Source organism: Arvicanthis niloticus, chromosome 3 (assembly GCF_011762505.2).
Source record: "Arvicanthis niloticus isolate mArvNil1 chromosome 3, mArvNil1.pat.X, whole genome shotgun sequence".
In the NCBI taxonomy this organism is placed as follows: Eukaryota; Metazoa; Chordata; class Mammalia; order Rodentia; family Muridae; genus Arvicanthis; species Arvicanthis niloticus.
The window spans coordinates 64,712,086-64,732,518 of record NC_047660.1 but is presented as its reverse complement, the minus strand read 5'-3'; the positions used below and the strand labels follow the sequence as shown (position 1 = coordinate 64,732,518).

The 20,433-nt window shown below is 46.2% G+C and overlaps 1 protein-coding gene across 2 annotated transcripts; it reads right to left on the bottom strand.

The window, feature by feature from the left end:
* Nucleotides 1-7,249: 7,249 nt before the first annotated feature.
* Haus4 (HAUS augmin like complex subunit 4) lies at nucleotides 7,250-17,361 on the bottom strand. 2 transcript variants are annotated; one of them, XM_034499322.2, is made up of 10 exons: nucleotides 16,943-17,361; nucleotides 15,358-15,431; nucleotides 13,020-13,162; nucleotides 12,798-12,929; nucleotides 11,992-12,126; nucleotides 10,810-10,906; nucleotides 9,317-9,462; nucleotides 9,080-9,210; nucleotides 7,839-7,907; nucleotides 7,250-7,714 (listed from the first exon to the last, which is right to left on the bottom strand). In XM_034499322.2, the coding sequence occupies exons 2-10, from the start codon at nucleotides 15,410-15,412 to the stop codon at nucleotides 7,531-7,533; spliced, it is 1,092 nt and encodes a 363-aa protein (XP_034355213.1). In that variant the 5' UTR covers nucleotides 15,413-15,431; nucleotides 16,943-17,361; the 3' UTR covers nucleotides 7,250-7,530. The 2 variants fall into 2 exon arrangements, with proteins under 2 accessions (XP_034355213.1, XP_034355214.1); XM_034499323.2 differs by having other exon boundaries at nucleotides 17,012-17,361.
* Nucleotides 17,362-20,433: the final 3,072 nt, after the last annotated feature.

Below are 20,433 nucleotides of genomic sequence, written 5' to 3'. Positions count from 1 at the left end.
TGGTTTTTCAAGACAGGGTTTCTCTGTGTCTGTGTAGCCCTGGCTGTCCTGGAACTCACTCTATAGACCACTCTGCTGGCTTCGAACCCAGAAATCCGCCTGCCTCTGCCTCCCAAGTGCTGGGATTAAAGGCATGCGCCACCACTGCCTGGCATTTTGAGGGTTTTTTAAAAAAGATTTATTTACTAATGTATGTGAGTACACTGTCTTCAGACACACCAGAAGAGGGCATTGGATCCCATTACAAATGGATGTGGGCCACCATGTTGTTGCTGAGAATTGAACTCAGGATCTCTGAAAGAGGTCATCTCTCCAGCTCCCAGGTTTACTTTAATGTGGGAAATGTCTACACTAAAATGTACAAGATGGGCAGACTGGCTCTCGCCTGTAATCCCAGAATTTAGTAGGCAGAAGCAGGAGGATTCCTACAAGTTCAAGACCAGCTTGGATTATACCGAAAGACACTCTCTTAAACAAAAATAAAGTGTGTCTGCAACCTAGTAAACTTTCAAAGCCCTTGGCTTTTTTTTTTTTTGCTAGGTTTATCTACTTTATGTGTGTAAGTGCTTTCTTCACCTGTATGTATGTATGTATGTATGTATGTATGTATGTATGTATGTATGTGTCTAGTACCTTCAAAAGCCAGAAAAGAGCATCAGATCCTAGAGAACAGACAATTGGGAGCTCCCATGTAGTTCTGGGAATTGAACCCAGATCTTCTGCAAAAGCAAGCAGTACCCTTAACTGCTGAGCCATATCTCTAGCCCGTTAAAGCCATGTTCTATGGAAAAGAGTTACAACCAAGGCTTGGTCCTGCCCCCAGTATAGTCACAGCTCCTTTTCCAGTGACCCTAGCTTCATATTCCTTTCAAATTTAGGGCTGAATGAATACCAGAACCCGCGTGACAACATGTTTAATATGTTGATTTGGTTAACCTATAAGTTAAAAGTGTACAGATTTAGCAATGCACAGTACAGCCTGCTTCCTTTTCTCCCCTCCTTTGTTTTTTTTTTTTTGGTTTTTTTTTTTTTTGTTTTTGATATTTTAAATGTATTCTGTGACATTTTGCTATGTTTCTACATATCAAATATAATCCGGTATGTCTTGATCATATCCAACTCTCATCCTCCCTCCCAATCTCCCTGGACCACTGAAAGCACCTCCCTCCCACTTTCCTGTCTTATTTTAAAATAACCCATCCAGCCAAGCAGTGGTGGTACATGCCTTTAATCCCAGCACTCAGGAGGCAGAGGCAATCGGTTCTCTCTGAGTTTGAGGCCAGCCTGGTCTACAGAGCCAGTTCCAGGACAGCCAGTGCTATGCAGAGAAACCCTGTCTCGAAAAGCAAAACAACAATAAATAAATAACAATAAAAAAATAACCCATTAAGTCCAATTAGTGCCTCCGGCATGCACATGGGTGTGGGACCACCCATTACAGTATGGGTAATGTACTAGCCCACACCCCCAAAGAAAAATGACTCCCTTCTCCAGCAATCATCAGTTGCCAATAGCTCCTCAGCTAGGGGTGAAGCTCTTCCCCGTGCTGGAATGTCAGCTGGCTCCACCGTGGACCGGTCCTATGCAGGAGCTGTAGCTGCATGAGTTCTTTAGTGCAACAACCACATTCCTTGCAGAAGACAGCGTTTCACAGTACTCCTCCATCTTATTTCTGACCCTCTTTGTCATCAGTGTGCCCTGACCCTGTGGGGGTTGGGGGAGCGATGGCTGGGCCGTCATTTATCTCAGCACCTTGATCCTCAGGAGTCTACGCTGACGGCTGCAGAAAGAGGCTTCTCTGTGCTAAAGGCAGCACTGATGGACTGGATTATTGTGCGGTAATGAAATTCCTCAGTCCCTCTCGCTCTAACAGGCTCCTTTGGTGAAGGGAGCCTGGTCTCTGTAGCCTTTGTTCCCTGGGGTTCTACTGGAAGGAAGAGTTGTAAGTTCCCTCAGAACTCAGTCCTCCTGATAAGAGTAAGTGGGGAGCAGACCTTCCCTGACCAGTTCTACTGCCCCTCCCCCCAGCTTAATTTTGCTATTTGGTGCCGATTCTAGAAGACTTTCTGCTCTGCTCTCTGGTTTCCCTCTTTCCCTCCTTCCTTTCCGCAACCTTCTTTCTCACTTCTCGTTGCTTCTCCTCTCCTTCCCTTCCTTCTTTCCTTTTTATGTGAGTGCTCTCTATATAGCCTGTCTTAGCCTCAAACTTATGATCCTCCTGTCTCAGCCTCTCAAACGCTAGGCTTACAGTATGAGCCACCCGGCCTGGCATTTGCAGCTGTTTGAATCCTGGCTACCATACTAACTCCAGAGCTAGTCTCTGTGGTTTCCAAGCAAACTCTATAAACAGCAAAGCCTTTGGAGTGGCGTGTGGAAGTGTGCCCAGAAATGCTCCTGAATCTATGATAGTAGGTTAAGATAACCAGGTACTTTCTAGCTAGAATGAAACCCCTGTTGTCCTAACCCACTAAAAATGCCTCTCCTTCTACTTAAATTGTGAAAATCCTGTTCTCTTGGTGCCGGAACCACACTTTCATCGCTAAGCACACAAATTGCATTTCGTGCAATTCTGTATCTCTCCCGCACTGTTTAAGGAAACCTTGCTTCCATTCCCCTGAGGTCCCTCAGGATAGACAAAACAATGATGGAGAGGGGCAAGCTCTGATTACTGGACCCCAGAGATTCCGCTCTCCGTCGAAGATAACCAGGCTGGCCTCTAGGGGGCGATGTTTTCCTACCTTTGGAGTCCGGGACTCCTGCAGGGCTGAGCTTCAAATTCAACCTTCCTTGAGAACACGGAGTTTATTTGTCTAAGAGGCCCAGTGTTTTCTTGCCAGTGTGATTTTACTCCACTTTCTGGGGATGAGTTTCTTCACTTATCACAATCACGGAGACTTATCAGACAGGCAGGAGGCAAGTAAAGTGAGGAGTTAGAGCCACTCAAGAGCGGAGGTGAAATAGGACGTTTTCTGAAAGGTGTGAGGAGAGGGTGGTCAGGAGCCAAGATACCAAACCTCAGCTGTCCACTTGACTGCCAGGGCTCCTTCCATCTACTCCACTGCAGAACCACAGGCCAACTTCTGTCTCCAGTAGGACAAAGCATGGAAGGACCGAGAGAAACATAGCAGTGCTTGCTTGGGGGTGGGGGTGGGGGTGGGGGTGGGGGGCAGGCACACCTTTTGTCCCTTTTCCTCTTCTTTTCTGAAAGGTTTGTTGTTGTTGTTGTTTTTCCTACAAAACTAAATTCATGTCTGGCATGGTGACACATCCCTTAATCCCAGGACTTGGGAGGCAGGCAGATTTCTGTGAATCTACATAATAGTGCTACATAGTGAGACCCTGTCTCTCTCTGTCTCTGTCTGTCTTTCTCTCTTACACACACACACAATCAAAAAGCAACCATATTCATATACCCAGTAATAATTTTTCCATAGAGCACATTAATCTTTAATACCAGCAAAAGGCAGAGGAGCTTGGGAAAGAACAGTCAGTGAGACCACTTGCTGTACAAACACATGTGTACTGATTTACAGCACCCAAATCAAAAAGCTGGATTTGGAGCTGGAGAGAAGACCTAGTGGTTGAAAGCATGGACAGTTCTTCCAGAGGACCAGAATTCGATTCTTAGCACCACGTCAGGCAGTTCATGATTACCTGTAAGTCCAGTTTCCTGGGATGGATTCCCTCTTCTGACTTCCATGGCTATCAGGCACATTCATGTTATTAGGCATATATGCAAATAAAGCACTCATACATATAAGATAAAATAAATCTTTAAACATCTTTTTAAAAGAATAAATAAAGCAAGACAATAAATTGGACAAGATACACATGAAAAGATATTCAACAAAACATTCCTTACTGGAAGCAACCTAAATATTTGTTGTGTATCTGTTAATGTTTGTCTTCCAAGCATGATATATTTTTGAGGTAACCCTACTATGTAGCTCAGATTGACCTTAAACGATTCTGGTTGGCCTCAACTCAAGATCCTCCTGTCTATACCTCCCTAGTGCTGGGATTACAAGCATGTTCTACTAGGCCCCAGCTTCTTATTTATTTTTATTTATGTGTGTGTGTGTGTTTGTGTGTCTAGGTGTATGCTGTGTATATTTGTGTGCCCACGGAAGTGAGAAGAGGACACTAGATGCCCTGCATCTGGAGTTACAGACAGTTGTGAGTTTCCCAGTGTGACTGCCGGGAACCCCGAGAGCAGCAAGCCTGTGCTCTCACCCACTGGAGCATCTCTTTAGCACGCTTGTTTCTTTTTAAAGTTATCATCCTAGTACTTCAAATACCAAAATCTAGTTTGATTCAGGATAACATCTAATTAAATAAGGAAGCTGCTTGCTGTCAGAAATAGCAGGAGGAACTACCATGTGATTTCCAGATCTACTAATTACCAAGAGAAAGTTATGTCTCTTTTGAAGATTTACTTTTATTTTTTATTTATACGTATGTGTGCTTGTTGCTGCATGTGCCCTAAGAGTCAAAAAAAAAAAAAAAAAAAAAAAAAAAAAAAAAAAGGTGTCAGAGCTGGAGCTGGAGTTAGAGAATTCCAGCCCTCTACAAGAGGGTGCTCATTTTTTCCAGCCCCCCTCCCAAAAGCAGGGAGGCAAAACAATACACATATAAAAAAAATTTTTTTTAAAGTAGGAGTCTCTCTATAAGTTCAAGGCCAGCCTGGCTCAGCCTGGTCTATGTAATAAGTTCCAGATCTACATAGTGAGACCTTGTCTCAAAATCAAAAAGAAGCAAAGGCAGGATTGCTGTAAGTTCAAGGCCAGCCTGACCACATAATGAAACTTATCTCAATAACAACAAAAGGGGCTAGAGTGATGGCTCAGCAGTTAAGAGCGATTGCTGCTCTTCCAAAAGACCCAGGTTCTGTTCCCAGCACTCACATGGCTGTTCATACCCATCTGTAACTCAAGTTCCAGGGGATCTGACGCCCTCTTCTGGCCTCCACAGGTACATGTGTCAACAAAATAAAAATGAGCCTCTGCTCCCCACCACCACCAAAGAACACCCACGAGAGCACACACACACACACACACACACACACACACACACACACACACACACCAGTTAAAAAGCTGGTTGTAGCTCAGTGGTAGCATGCACAAGACTCTTGAGTTCATTCCCCAGTGAGGAGGAGCAGAGGCAGGAGGATGAATTGAAGGCTGGCTTGGGCTAAGACCTTATTCCATTAAAGAAACATACAGACAATATATGCGCACACGCACACAACCCAGCACAAGGAGCCTGATGCTGGAAGACCATGGGTTTGGAACCAGCCTTGGCTGCTTATCAATGCTATTTAAAAAAAGAAAAAGAAATTAATGAAACCTAACATGTAAGGGCAAGACACTAGGTTTTATTGGGCCTGAGATCAGGAAAAGAAGTTTGAGAAATTTGATGACCTGGATAATAGTCATTAGAGAATTATTAACATTTATGAATAATAATTGTATTCATTATACAGAAGAATGCTCTAAGTTTTAATAGTTGCCTACTGGAATCTGTAACTTACTGTAAAGTGGTTCAGGGGAAGTGTATGTTATAAAGTAATCTGGCTTCTCTATGCATGACCTAGCTCCCAAAGAAAGAAAGCCACAAACATTTATATAGGATGCTTATGGCCTTAGCTTAGGCTTGCTCCCCAACTAGCTCTTAACATATAGTAACCTGTTTAGACAAGTCTATGTCTGCCACGTGGTTGGTCATCTCTCCTCAGTTTCATACGACTGACTTCCTCAGAGTCTGGATGGCGAATCTTCCTGTACCTGACTCTGTCTCAGAGTTCCCCTCTCTCTCCCAAATGTCCTCCCTCAGCTTAGTGGCCCTCAGATCTTAATTGACAGGTGATGCTTCCACACAGATTATCCCTACAGTATATATTTATACCTGATTCTTTAAGAAGAGGGGCCAGATAGATGGCTCAGTGGTCAAGAACACTGGCTGTTCTCCCAGAGGACCTTGGTTCAATTCCCAGCACCTACATGGTTGCTCACAGCTGTCTGTAAGTCCAGTTCCAGGGGTTCCAACAGTCTCTTCTGGCCTCTGCTTACACCAGGTATGTACATGCTATACATCCAAACATGCAGGCAAAACGCTCATACGTATAAGGTAACAGGAATAGTTTTAAAGGAAAAGAAGGAGGAAGCGAGACAGAAAAAGAGCCAAGTATTGTCAATATCGAATGTAGATCAAAAACATATTGGTATTCATCTGCTATTTTTAAATTCTCTTTTACAGATAAACTTTTCTCTAAATAACTTGGGAAATTTGCTTCCTACGGACCAATATTTGCATACAGATAGTGGTTGGTGCCATTTACAGAAAGGTTTTAATGTGAAATGAGAGACCTTAGTTCTTCCCATGCAGCCGACCTTCGTTTGGCCTCAGAAGGCTCCCACTGGCTGGTTTCTCTGGACCACGGTTGAGTAGCTTCTGAGTGAGAAGCCTACTCTGTTCCTGAGCTGACACTGGCCAGACCCTGCCTCACCTCAGCCAAGCGGACTGCAGAATTTTGCTGTCAAACGTATCCCACTCTTTGCTTTGGGAGAGGCATTAGGTCCTTATGTCATAGGAATGTAAGTGGCTGTGTGCTAAGCTGAGCTGCGTGCCTGGCAGCTTTATTAGAACATCCTCACTGCTAGCCACAGTGACAAAATGGTTTCCAATCAGCCAGAGCACCTAGCACTCCTCGGGGTGTGTAGACAAGCCCAGATTTAATCCACTTCCTCTCTCCTAGATGAAGCCTCTAGGAGTCTAGGGCGGGCTGGTACATCTACCTTCCATCATTTGCATAGCATTAAAGTTCAGATCTGCCTCGGGACCCACTGAGTTCTTCTGCCTTACCCACTGTCTCAGTCACTGTCTACTGCTATGAAAAGAACATGACCACAGCAATTCAAAGAAAGCATTTAACTGGGGGCTTGTTTAGTCTCAGAGTGTTAATCCATTACATCATGGCAGGCAGGTACTCGAGTAGCAGCTGAGAGCTACATCCTGCTCCATAAGCAGAACCTAGATCTGAGGAGGGTTTGTAAAACTTCAAAACCCCAGTGACACAGCACTTCCATGGCCATGCCTCCTGACCCTTCTAATCCTATCAGAGTTCCACTCCCTTGGTGACAAAGGATTCAAATGTAGTGGCCTTTAGGGGTCATTCTTATTCAAACCACCACACCTACACACACTTCAGTATTCTTTTTATAGTTTTGCCCAAAGAAAATGACTAAAATTCTAAGGCATAATACTACAACTTTATTCAGGAAATTATTACACAGGGCTGATGCAAAACAGAAATCCACAGAATTTCATAAATCTGATAGCTACATTTCCAGAGGAGACATTGTAACAGACAGAGCAGTCATTGTAAACAAGGAAGAGACAGCAGAGGAGCTGTGAAGGCTGCAGTGTGTTAAGCAAGCGTCCCCATTCCCCTGTGGTGGAGGTGCTCCATTGAGCAGGAGAAGGTGGCCATGGAGAATCCACGCTTCCTGGTTACTGCCCACCTTCAGCTCAGCGGTAGGCCTTGCTAAACTCCTGGAGGACCCAGCGCTTATTCTCAGCTGCCAGTCTGAGCTGGGTGTACTCCTTCACCAGGTTCTCAAAGTCTTCTCCCAGGACCTCATAGGTGTGCAGGACCAGTCTCGACTTCTCCAAGTCCTGCTCTTGGAGGCGAATGGCTCCCTCCAAACGGTCCCTAAGAGCCCCGGCAGAGAAAGTTCAATAGAAGGATTAAGTCCTCAGAAAACAGACAAGTATAGAGACCTGCCAATATGAACAAGTCTGAAGAAGAGCTGCGTCCAGCTCTTGGGGGTACTTACCTAATGAGGCGATGGACTTCCACTTTCTCAGCGCTGTAAGTGTCAGACAAGATCTTCAACTCTTCCATCCTGACAGAGGGAGAAAGAAATGGAACACGGAAGATCCCAAACCAAAGAAGAGTTTAGGGGCCGGCAAGATGGCTCAGTGGGAAAAGGGCTTGCTGCACTAGCCTAAGGATTTGAGTGTAATCCCTGGAACCTACATAAAGGTGGAAGATGAGACCTGGATCCACAAAGTTGACCTCTGACCTCTACATGCACTGTGGAGCACATGCGCACATGCACACTCAAACATACCTCAGTGTTCTTTCAAAGTAGAGATAAGAATGCCTAAGAAGTTGGGTGCTGGAAAAATGGCTCAGTGGTTAAGAACATTTATCACTCTTGCAGAAGATATAGGTTCAACCTCCAGCATCCACAAGGCAGCTCATATTGCCTGTGACTCCAGTTCCAAGGAATCCAACACCCTCTTTTGATAATGTATTTATTTATACTCACTGGTGTTCTGCCTGCAAGTATGTCTGTGTGAAGGTATCAGATCCCCTGGAACTGGAGTTAGGCAATTATGAGCCTTGTGGGTGCTGGGAATTGAACCAGGGTTGTTTGGAAGAATAGCTCATGTTCTTCATCTGAGCCATCTTTCCAGACCCCGACACCCTCTTCTGACCTCTGTGGCCACCAGAGGTCATACACGAAATCCTAGACATAGGAGGAGGAGGAGGAAGAAGAGGAAAAGGAGGAAGGGGAGGAAGAAAAGGAAGAAGAGGAAGATAAATCAAAACAGAATTTTCAAAAAAGGAACAGCTAACTCTGTTACAGAGGCGCACACTTTTAACCCCAGCACTCAATTGACAGAGACAGGTGGATCTCTCAGTTCAAAGCCAGCCTGGCCTACAAAATGAGTTCCAGGTCAACCAATTAGCCAGGACTACATAGTAAGACCCTATTGCTGGGGGAAAAAAAAAATCCAGTCAACATACAGGGATAAAGAGAAAAATCACTGTGAATCCCCAGGCAACTGACCTTACAGTAAAACACCCATTTCACAAGGCTATAAAATAAATAAATACTTAACAGTGTTACAAGTTTTTGAGTAACATCAAGAAAGGCTAATTATACTACTGGGTGACACTTGCTGGGACCCACCGGTACTAGGCGTGGCGAAGAGAGCGATGAGGAACAGGGCTGGAGAAGTGTCATGAGGAACAGAGTCCCTGTGATCCACCAGGCTCACAGCTCACCTCAACTTAAGGATCATAGCATTGCACTTGATCTCCAGGTATTGGGCATTGATGCGGTCTAGCTCAGACTGAGTTTTCAGCCGGTGCTCCTGAAGAAGCCTCTGCAGCAAACTGAGGCATCGGAGAAGCACCTGAACCCCCAAGATAAAGAACAAGCAAGGTGTAAGAGAAGAACGCCCTGGCTTAGCTGAAGGAGTCCTGGGTCAGATACAGGAGAGCAGGCCACAGCCAGCACACCTGGGAGTAGGTGGCCCTCTTCTTCTCCAACAGCACCAACTGCTCCTTCTGCTGGCCCTTGGCCTCCAAACACTGCTGCTTCTCCCTCACCAGGACCTCGGTCAGCACCCACACCTTCGCTGCTTTCAGCTTGTCTCCATCAGAATCTGAACACAGATAAGGGGACAGGGAAACCACCAATGGACACCGGTCTGCAGGGGCCTTTGCCATCCTACATCCAAGTCATGCCTCTCCCCTGCTTCTCTAACAGTGTCTGTATCTTATAGTTAGGTTCTCACTGTGTGGTCCAGGCTGTCCAAGGAATTCAAAGGAATATGCCTGCTGTAGCCTCGGAGTACTAAGTAACCCTTTGGTTTGGTTTTATTGTTGTTGAGAAAGGGTTTCTCTGTGTAGCCCTTGCTGGCCTGGAACTTGCTATGCAGAACAGTCTGGCCTCAAACTCAGAGGTCCATCTGCTTCTGGGTCCCAGAGTGCTATGGTTAAAGGCGTGTGCTATCATACCCAGCGAGTTATGTAATTGTGGGGGGAGGGTCTGTGCATGTGAACCCATGCAGAGGCTAGAGGCTTTCAGTCCTCCTAGACCTGGAGGTACAGGCAGTTGTGAAGTGTGGGTGCTGGGAATGTCTTCTTCAAGAGCCTCTTAACTAATCAGTCAATTCTCCAGCCCAAGCCTTGAATTCCTTTCTGTATGTGGTTTTTATCTTAAAATCATGTGTGTATACGCCTGTCTATGGCAATGTGTACACGTGAGTCCAGAAGAGGGCTCCAGATCTCATGAGCCAGGTTACAAGCACTTTTTTTTGTTTTGTTTTTTTGTTTTTCGAGACAGGGTTTTTCTGTGTAGCCCTGGCTGTCCTGGAGCTCACTCTGTAGACCAGGCTGGCCTCGAACTCAGAAATCCACCTGCCTCTGCCTCCCAAGTGCTGGGATTAAAGGCGTGCGCCACCACTGCCCGGCGGTTACAAGCACTTATGAGCGTCCTGACAAGGGAGCTGAAATCAAACTCGGGTCCTCTGGAAGAGCAGGGGCCTCTCAGCCACCGAGTACCTCTACAGCCTGCAGTCCTACATTCTTAAACCACAAAATAAAGATAAGAGGGACACGGATACACTTAACTTCTCTTTGCCATTCTGACTCTTCTGAGGAAGCAATTCATCTTTTCCTGAAGCAAGAGTTCATCCAGCTCATCAATTTCCTGACTAAAGGAGTCCTGACAAAAGTCTGTTCTAATCCCACTACTGAGGAAATAAACATTTCCGATTCTAAAGTCTCAGAGTAGTCTAAACTAGGCATGGTAGGTCATGCCAATAATCCCAACACTTGGGAGACTGAGGCAGGATTGCCACAGGTTTGCGACCAACTTGGGTAACACAGTCAGTTCCTCACTAGACAGCCTGGAATACAGAGTAAGATCGGTCTCACACTCACATCAAACTGAAAAAGCTGGCTAGCCAAGGAACTGGGGGCACTGAGCAGGCCAGGGCGGCTCGCACCTGAGCTGGGGTCATGGTAGCACAGCAGGGTGAAGCATTTCTTCTTGAGCTGCTCCTCCACCTCCAGCTGGAGCCGAGCTTTCATCCACACGAAATCCTAGAGGCACACAGACCATTAGCACGAGGAAGACCTTCCCAGCAAGTATGAGAACACAGCTTCACAAATAACCAAAGAAACAGCATCAAGAGAGTCGGGAATGGCAGTACACCAATCCTAACATTTGGGAGACTAAGGCAGGACAGGGAATTTAAGGCCAGAGACTACATGTGACCCTGTCTCAAAAACACAAATTGATAACACTAAGCAAGCCAATTATGTTATATCCATATAGTGGAATCCTACCAGGAGTTGTTTATTCTTGTCATACTGGGGATTGAAATCAGGATCCTGCACGTGCTAGGTATGAGGCTAGCTCCCATGCCTGCCTGGATGTTGCCATGTTCCCAGCCTTGATGATAATGATCTGAACCTCTGAGCCTGTAAGCCACCCCCAATTAAATATTGTCCTTTATAAGAGTTGGCTTGGTCATGATGTTTCTTCACAGCAATGGAAATCCTAACTAAGACACAGTCATCACATAAATACTCTTGTTTCAAACAAGATGAAATGCAATTGTAACTGTAGTATTTCAGACCTGCTTGTCTTCCATGTGATAGGGTAGCATTTTTACAAAAACAGTAAAGCTTAATAAGAAAATTTTAGGGGGTGGAGAGATGGCTCAGCAGTTAAGAGCACTAGCTGCTCTTCCAGAGGGACCTCATTCAAGTCCTAGTACCTACATGGAACTCCAGTTCCAGGAAATCTGATGCCCTCTTCTGGCCTCCACGTGCACGCCACACATGAAGTGCATAGACATACAATTAGGCAAAACACACATAAACTGATGATGATGATGATAATTTTGTTTAAAAAAAGGAAAAAACAGAGAAAAAGTTAGCTCACAAGAAGCCTTGGGCCTGACCCCTAGCACCTCATAAATCAAGCATGCTGGCGCACACCTGTAATCCCAGCCGACACTTGGGAGGTGTAGGCAGGAGGATCCCAAGTTCAAAGCCAGCCTGAAATAAATAAATGAGGTCCTATCAAAAAAGAAAAGAGAAGACAGACAGACAGACAGACAGACAGACAGACACTTGATACAAAGGAACTTAACACATTTGATCCAGTATCTGTTTCCAACCTGCGAGGGCGGCATGAGCTCCAGCAGGTCAGCCTTCTCCAGCCCTAACAGGGGGGGCCGCTCAGTCTCCTGCCCCGGACCTGAGAGTTGTGTCAGCTCAGTTACAAGCAGCCGCTGTTCAAGGGTCTCATGAAACTGAAAAGAAAAAGAAAGCAAGAAAAAAAAAAAAAAGACTATAAGACTTTTGACTTAACTGGGAAGTGGTGTTGCATGCCTTTAATCTTAGTACTCGGGATTCAGAGGCAGGAGGATCTCTGTGAGTCCCAGGCCAGCCTGGTCTACAGAGCAAGTTCCAGGGCAGCCACACAGAGAAACCCTGTCTTGAAATAAAAACAAACAAACAAACAAAAAACTTTCGACTTGGCCTTTAATCTTGGTATCAGGAGGCAGAGGCAGGCAGATCTTTGTGAGGTTGAGGATCGCCTGGTCTACAAAGCCAGTTCCAGGCCAGCCAGGGCTACACCCTCTCAATAGAACAAAAGATAACTCCATCCCCATGTCTTCCATCCCAATCATCTCTTCTCACACATCTCACGGTCCTCAAGCAAGCGGCCACCACAGAGAACTTAATCCAGAGAGCTGAATTACTAGGGTTCCCTCCACCTCCCTTTCCCCCTGTCCAGTCTTCCTTTCTTTCCTCCTTCCCTCTCTCCTTTTTCCTCTTCCTACAGGGGCTCACTGTGTTGGCCAGGTTTCTACATTCTAGCTCTTTCCACAGCCTCACAAGCCCTGGGTAAGGGTCATATGCTGCCACAACTGGCTAGCCGAGTTGTTCTCATCCCTGGACCTTGTTTCTCCAGCCTCACCTTTTTGTCTTCGGAAGTTAGGTTTGTGTCTTGGGCCTTCACGTAGTAGTCCACGAGCAGCTCTTGGATAACTCTCTGTAAGATCTCATACCTCAGCCATGCTGTCTTACGAAGCCGAACTTCACTCCACGCCTCAAAACAAAACAGAACCCTCTGTCTGAGCCAGTTTCTCTCTCTAAGGCTCTCCCCTCTTTCTGCCATCCATCCTCCCAGGGGCCTTACCTGAGCCTGCTCCTTGGCCAGCGCAAGGCTTAGGCCACTTTCATCCACGTGCTGGGAGAGACTAAGCAAGAGCTTGCTGAAATACGGATTCTGTATGAGATCCTCCTCCGTCAGGGCACACGGAGGAAACTGCTTGTCACACACTTAAAGAAATGACAGACAAAGCAAACACATGGACTCCTTGCTTTATATAACCGGGTATAACACTGCTGATTTCTAGAAACACAAAACAAAACCCTGTTTTTCAGTAGGAAAATTCTCTAAATATAATGCAACTTAAACAGAAGAATAAGGAAAGCCAGGAACGATGACACACGCCTGTAATCAATCCCTGCTGCTCAGGAGACCAAGGTGGGAGGGTCCTTTAAGCACAAGAATCTGACATCAGCCTGACAGCATAGTGAGATGTTGCCAAAAATAAATAGTTGCTGGCTGTTTAGACGGCTCAGCTGGTAAGGATACGTGCAGCCAAGCCTAATGACTGGAGTCTGCTTCCCAGAACCACAGGACAGGCTGAGAGCACCAACTCCTGAAAGTGTCTTCTGATCCCTACACTCCAGTGCTCACATAAACAAACAAAAGCAAATAAATAAAACAAGTATTTGGATGTGGTGGCACACACTTGGAATCTCAGTGTTAGGGAGAAGGAAGCAGAAGAGTTGGGAGTTCGAGGCCAGCTTGGGCTACTTAACCTGCAATGGTGCCTACGTTACATTGTGAGACCCTGCCTCAAAACATAAATCACAAATGAACCAGAAATAACCCTCAAATTAGCAAGCATTTACTTTTTATACAAGGTTGTTAACCAAAGGATACCAGGGAGTAACTAAGGATGGTGTGTGTTGCCAGGGACTTGGGCACACCAAGCAAGGGCTTTCCCGTGAGCTACATACAGCCTAGCTCCAAAGTTAAGGTCTTGGTAAATAGAAATGTAAGGAATGGGGGTGTGGGTCTGTGGTAGAGCATGTGCTTGCTATGGACTTGGTTAGCTTCCAAGCTCCAAGGGAAGAAAAAAAAAAAAAAGAGACCTTTTAGTATGGATCACCACAGTAACCGAAACACTTCATTCATACGCTTCCTAGAAACTTTGCTTTTTTAAAGTTTTTCTATGTAGCCCCAGGATGGCTTTGAATTTATAATCCTCCTGCCTCAGCCACCTAAGCACTGGGATTACAGGCATGCAACACAAAGCCTGGCCAATATCATTAGAGTTCTTGAGGAAGAGGGGGAAACAGACATGCAAGTTCCAACTGTAGAGATGGCCTCACTCATTCACACAAGCAAGGCGAGAAAGGAGAAGCAAGAGATTAACTGACCATTTAGAATTCCCTCCCTGTAAACAGAGCCCAGTGACCCTCGTGGGCTGCATAGGTATAAGAGGACACGGTGAGGTCCTGTCTGTTGGTTACCCCATTTCTCTCCTAGGGGGCTCTGCTGACATCTTTTATCATTATCTAACATACATACATACACACACATGCATGCACGCATGCACACGCAAGCACACATGCACATGTTTATTCTTTGGATTATTATCATTATGTCCAAAGTCATTTTAGAGAATAAGAAATAAATCTTTATTTTCGTTTTCAGGCACAAAATTGGGTGTGGTAAGGCATACTTATAATCTCCAAAACTATGAGGAGGCAGGAAAATCAGAAGTTTAAGGCCAGCCTGGGCTACCAGAGAAACATGAAAACACAAGTAGGAAAGAAGCCTTTAAGGGACAGGCCAGCCACCCTTACCTTAGCAATAGATTGCCAATGCACCACGGCACGCAGCATCTATTGCAATAGATTGCCAATGCACCACGGCATGCAGCCCCAGAACCTCCTAGATTCTACTCTGCTCAGAAACGGGGGCTGTGAGTGAAACCATTCTAGTGGGCACTATGAACTTTGTTCATCTCAGGAGGCAAGGATCTGGATGAGACCCCTGGAAAAACCATCAGGTCATTTGCAGGGGGTGGAATGAATAGGAATGGCCCCTATAGACTCATGGGTTTGAATGCTTAGCCACAGGGAGTGGCACCATTAGGAGGTGTGGCCTCGTGGAAGTGTGTCACCATGGAGGCAGACTTTGCGGTCTTATATATACTCAAGCTATGCCCAGGGTGAGACACAGTCTCCCTCTGATGCCTGAAGATCAAGATGTAGAACTCTCAGTAACTCCAGCTCCATGTCTGCCTGCAGGCTGCCATGCTTCCCACCATGATGATAATGGACTGAACCTCAGAGATTGTAAGCCAGCCCCAGTTAAATGTTTTCCTTTATAAAAGTTACTGTGGTCATGGTGTCTCTTCACAGCTATGAGACCCTAACTAGGACACGGCCCTTACCTTGCTGCAGTATCTCCACTCCTTCTCCAGGTGAGCAGAAATCTCCGGATGCCATCTGGTTTTCTTGGTATTATCTGTATGGAAACAAATGGGAGGAAATCCAAGTTGAACAAACCCCTGGCTGCTCCAGCTAAAGCTGGAGCTAAAGACCTTAGGCAGTCTCACAAGCCCAGCCTGGGCTCGAACTCTGTGCCCCTGAGGCAAGCCTTAAATCTTGACCCTCTTCCTCCTGGGTGCTAGGATTAAAAGTTCTGGTGCTAGATTAAAACATCTCTGGCTCAGAGATGTTTCTTAGAGAGCAGGGCTAGATCAGACATCAGGATCCCCAAATTCTTTACCATTTTCTGGACAAACTTACAAATAAGTATCAGAAAACCTTACATTCCATGAACAAAATGTCTCCTAAGCTGTCCAAAAGATGACTCTAAATAGAACCCCTCCTAACTTCACCCCTACCCACCCAAATCCACTAAGGTCTAAAGGAAGGTGTCTTCCTACCACTGCTACCATTGTGCTGGAGCTACAAACTGTTGTTCTCATGTTCCCGGTAACCTGTGGGTGTGGGTGAGGGTCCCAGTGTGCCTTCTGCCCAGTGACAGCTCAGCTATGGAATATCACACTGGTTTTCTGGTGCTTCTCTGACAAGCATCATCTCATGGAAGAACTGTCTGTCTGGGAGCAAGAGTGAAAGACACTTGAACTACACCAGCTTTTCCATTAACAACGTTCCTGGAGGAGAGGCCATACCACAATGTACTGCAGAGTGGTTAGTGTGAGGACATAGCTATGGGTGTTTTGCCAGAACCTGGAGCACCTTGAAAAGAATGTCATCAACAGACTGCAATGAGAAGAAACGCAACAGGTTTCCCGTTTATTGCTTTCCCCTCTCCTCCAAATGGCAGCTGAGCCCGAAGCAGCCCCTAGTCTGAAGCTTATTAGGTCTTAACGCTTCGTGTCCACAGAACATTGGTTTATTCGCTCCTTTTATGAGTCACATGAAAGCAACTAGCCGTTTGTTCTGTAACGTGGTCTAGAGGAATCAGCTGAGGAGGCGCAAATGCTAGGCTTTAATTTGTGGCTCTGCCACCCCAAAGTTTTCTGTGTGGGTTTAAGTGAAACACTCGCTTTTCTGGTGCCAACACTGTTCCACCTGCAAAACCGTGATAACGATTCTTGCCTTGCATGAAACATCAAAAATTAATAACAACTTGTCAACAAAAGCTATTTAGTTAAGTTTTACCAATAAGTTCTGTTTTACCAATTCAAAATGTTGTTGAACCACACCTACAAATAAAGTTTTGCCGGCCAGTTAGACACCCAGCCACGAGGGTTTCAACCGCCCAGGGGTCCTCAGAGGAGCCGCCCGACTTCTGCGACCACAGGACGTGACCTCCGGCTACATCCCCACCCTGCGCAGGCAGCCGGGGTCACACGCGCAGGAGCGCCGAGCTCTGACGCAGGCGTGCTTCCAGCCCTCCAGCCGTCCCTGCACGACGCAGATTGATCATTCTGTTTTCACAAGAGGTGACCCTTACAAGGCCGGAGATAATCAAGATGCAGAACGCGCTCTCCGGCGCCGACCTACCGTCTGGGCGCCAAGGAGTCCTAAGGGCGAGCGAGGCCTGGATGCAAGCTCGCGGATGCAAGCGCTAACCTGCACAGGTGGCCGCCGGAGCTCTGGGGCCCGGGCCTGCCCGGGATGGGCGCTGTCGCCAGCGTACTCACAACTGGTCTTAAATCAGTCGGGCGGGACGGGACGGGGCGGGGCCTCCGTTCCCGCCTGGCGCAGCCCCGCCCCGGGAGCGCGCGCTCTGCGCAACGGTCGCGGTAGCCGCTCGGAGCCTGGAAGTCGGAACTTCACTCATTTAACGTAGGAGAAGACGACAGCCCAGCCCAAAAGCTTAGGCCTGCCACTGTGATGCTCGTAGGTCGAGCCAATAAGTTGTTGATATCAGAGATCTTCCTGTCTCTGCCTCCACGAAAGGTTCACGCCATTGCACCGGGACTAGTTTATTTTTATTTGCGGATGTCGGCGAGCGCATGCGCCATATGTGGGCAGTTTCCACGGAGGCCAGAAGAGGGAGCCAGAGCCCTTTGAGCTGATGTTGTTACAGGCGCTTGCGAGCTGCCAGGATTTTGGGTGGATTTTGGGGTCTGGGACTTGAACTCAGGTCGTTTGTAAGAGAAATCAGTGCTCTTACCCACTGAACCGTCGCTCCAGCCTCACCTCTTGAATTTCTTAACCTAGCCTCCTCTGCTCTCCCTCTATTATGTTTTTAAAATCACGTTTTATTTACTGTGTGTTCTACGTGTTCTGTGGAGGTCAGAAGACATTGTGGGAATCAGTTCTTCCAAGTTACAGGTTCTGGGAGTGAAACTCAAGTCATAGGCTTAGCAGCACTGAGCCATGTTAACTGCCCTGCCCCCTCCTCATTTCTCATCCTTCAGTCCTACTCCTGCCTACACTGGTTTTGTAAAACTAAGGGTACTCAATCAGGAGGTGACTTCTTTTAGAAACTAAGATGTTTACTTGGTCCTGTACTATATTCACACTTCATCCCATCTACTCTGGAGGTTGAGTTAGGACGAGCTAGAGTTCAAAGCTAGGCCTGGGCACTATGCTATGGTTGCCCATCTGAGGAAAACGTTTTATATGAAATAAAACTGCTGCAAGGTTGTTAGATCTCTTTTTACATTTTTATTTTACCATTTATGTGTGTGCGTGTTTGGCTAGCATGTATGTCTGTGTACCACTTGTACGCTTGGTACTGTGGGATCCTCTGGAATTAGTTACAGTTACCTCCATATAGATGCTGAGAATCTAACCCAGGTTTTCTTTTTCCTTTCTTTCTTTTTTTTTTTTTTTTTTTGGTTTTTCGAGACAGGGTTTCTCTGTATGGCCTTGGCTGTCCTGGAACTCACTCTGTAGACCAGGCTGGCCTCGAACTCAGAAATCCTCCTGCCTCTGCCTCCCAAGTGCTGGGATTAAAGGCGTGCGCCAACACCGCCCGGATCTTTTCTTTTCGTGTGTGTGTGTGTGTGTGTGTGGCTTTTCAAGACAGGGTTTCTCTGTGTAGCCCTGGCTGTCCTAGAACTCACTCTTGTAGACCAGGCTGGCCTCGAACTCAGAAATCCACCTGCCTCTGCTTCCCAAGTCCTGGGATTAAAGGCGAGCGCCACCACTGCCCAGCTCAACCCAGGTTTTCTTGAAGAGCAATGTTTGAGCCATCTCCCTAGCCCAGTGATTAGATCTCTTGTATCACAGAGCAAACTGACAGGGTGGAGCTAAAGTGTGTTAGGAAATGGAACTGTTAAGCTTTTCCTTAGAACAGCGGTTCTCAGCCTGTGGTTGAGACCCCTTTGATTGGTTGAACGACCCTTTCACAGGGGTCACCTAAGACCATTGGAGAACACAGATGTTTACAATTCATAATAACAAAATTACAGTTATGAAGTAGCAACAGGAATAATGTATGTTTGGAGGGGGCGGTCACCACAGCATGAGAATCTGTATTAAAGGGTCGCAGCATTAGGAAGGTTGAGAAGTACTTTAGGGCCAGTCTTAGTGGCTCGTGCCTTTAACCCCAGTGACTAGTGACTGGGAGGTAGAGGTAAACAGATCTTTTAGTTTGAGGACAGCCTGATCTACACAGAGGGTTCCAGGATGGCCAGGGTTGTGTAGTAAGATGAGAGAGAGAGAGGGGGGGGGGGGGGCGAAGACTGAGACTTCCACTAGTATACGCAGAGGAATGATCTAGGGCAGAAAGCTTTTATGCCCTTCGTCAGAGCACCAGCTGCCATGTCCCGTGTTTAATGCTAGAGTGCAGTCACTTTCCAAGGCTTTTAAAAATCACTTATGCTTCCTCAGTTCTGCAATGCAGCCTCATTAAATGCCAGGCCTACGCATGAACAGTGCTCAGAACAAAATAGCAAGCATGCTTTGGTGATTTTCAGCTGATCAGAGATTTACTGAAATTTCATCTCCCAAGTCTTCAAGTTCTTACACTGAACTACAAAGCTCTGGCTGAGTGGCTGGAAAACACACAGGCCCTGAGCAGTGAAGATACAGAGGAAGATCAGGAAGATAGCATGGACACCTCCCATTGGACAGAGCTCTGAGTGCAATTATCTCTTCCCTCTTTGTCCCTTTCAAGCCATGAGACCTTGGGCTACAGCCCTCCTTCCTGTCAGAGGTGGGGAACAACATATTTCTTGTTGCTCCAATCTCTTAGCATTGGTGTAACGATCAAATGAGCTAACGGCTAAGAGAGTGCCTTGGAAAGACTATGGAAGTGAGGTGTTTTATTAAGTGCCTGGGGAGACAGATAAATGTGACCTAATTCCTACCCTAGGGAAATTCACACTCTGTTGAGAAGACACACATGAAAAGGAAATAACCCAAGGCAGTAAATAGGTGTTGAAAGGACAGTTTAGATTATAAATACCAGAGAAACTTAAAGAGGGGACAGACATTTCTCTGTAGAAATAAATAGGAAAGACTGAAATAAATCTTATTTTCACTATACCTAAAAAGGGAGACAACGATAAAACACTTTGACTGAGAGAGTCCAGCAAACTGAAGCAGAGACAGGCGGTCCAGCTGCAGTGGAGGTACCAGGACACTGAGCCCAAAAGTAGAGGGGACGGGAAAATTTATAGGTGAGGACTCTTTGAGACTAGAGAATTAACACTCTCTAGTACAGAGAATACAGAGCATCCTAGCAACCAGAAATGCAGCAGAGGTACACAACTTTAATCCCAGCACTCCAGAGGTAGAGACAAACAAACTCCTGTGAGTTCAAGACCAGAGTAGTCTACATAGTGAGTTCCAGGACAGCTAAGGCTATGTAGAGAGATCCTATCTCAACAAAAACAAGAAAAGCCAGCAAAGGATTGCAAAAAAAACAAAAACAAAAAACGTTCAAATCAAACCACCCAATGTCCTGAGCAAGAACTCCAGCCCACCAACCTCCTTTTCCCCAGATTATTTTTTAAAGAGAACAGCCTAATCACAAAATATTTAAAGGGTTTTGCTGTAACTTCATTACCACAAGTCAGCTAGTGAATACCCTCCAA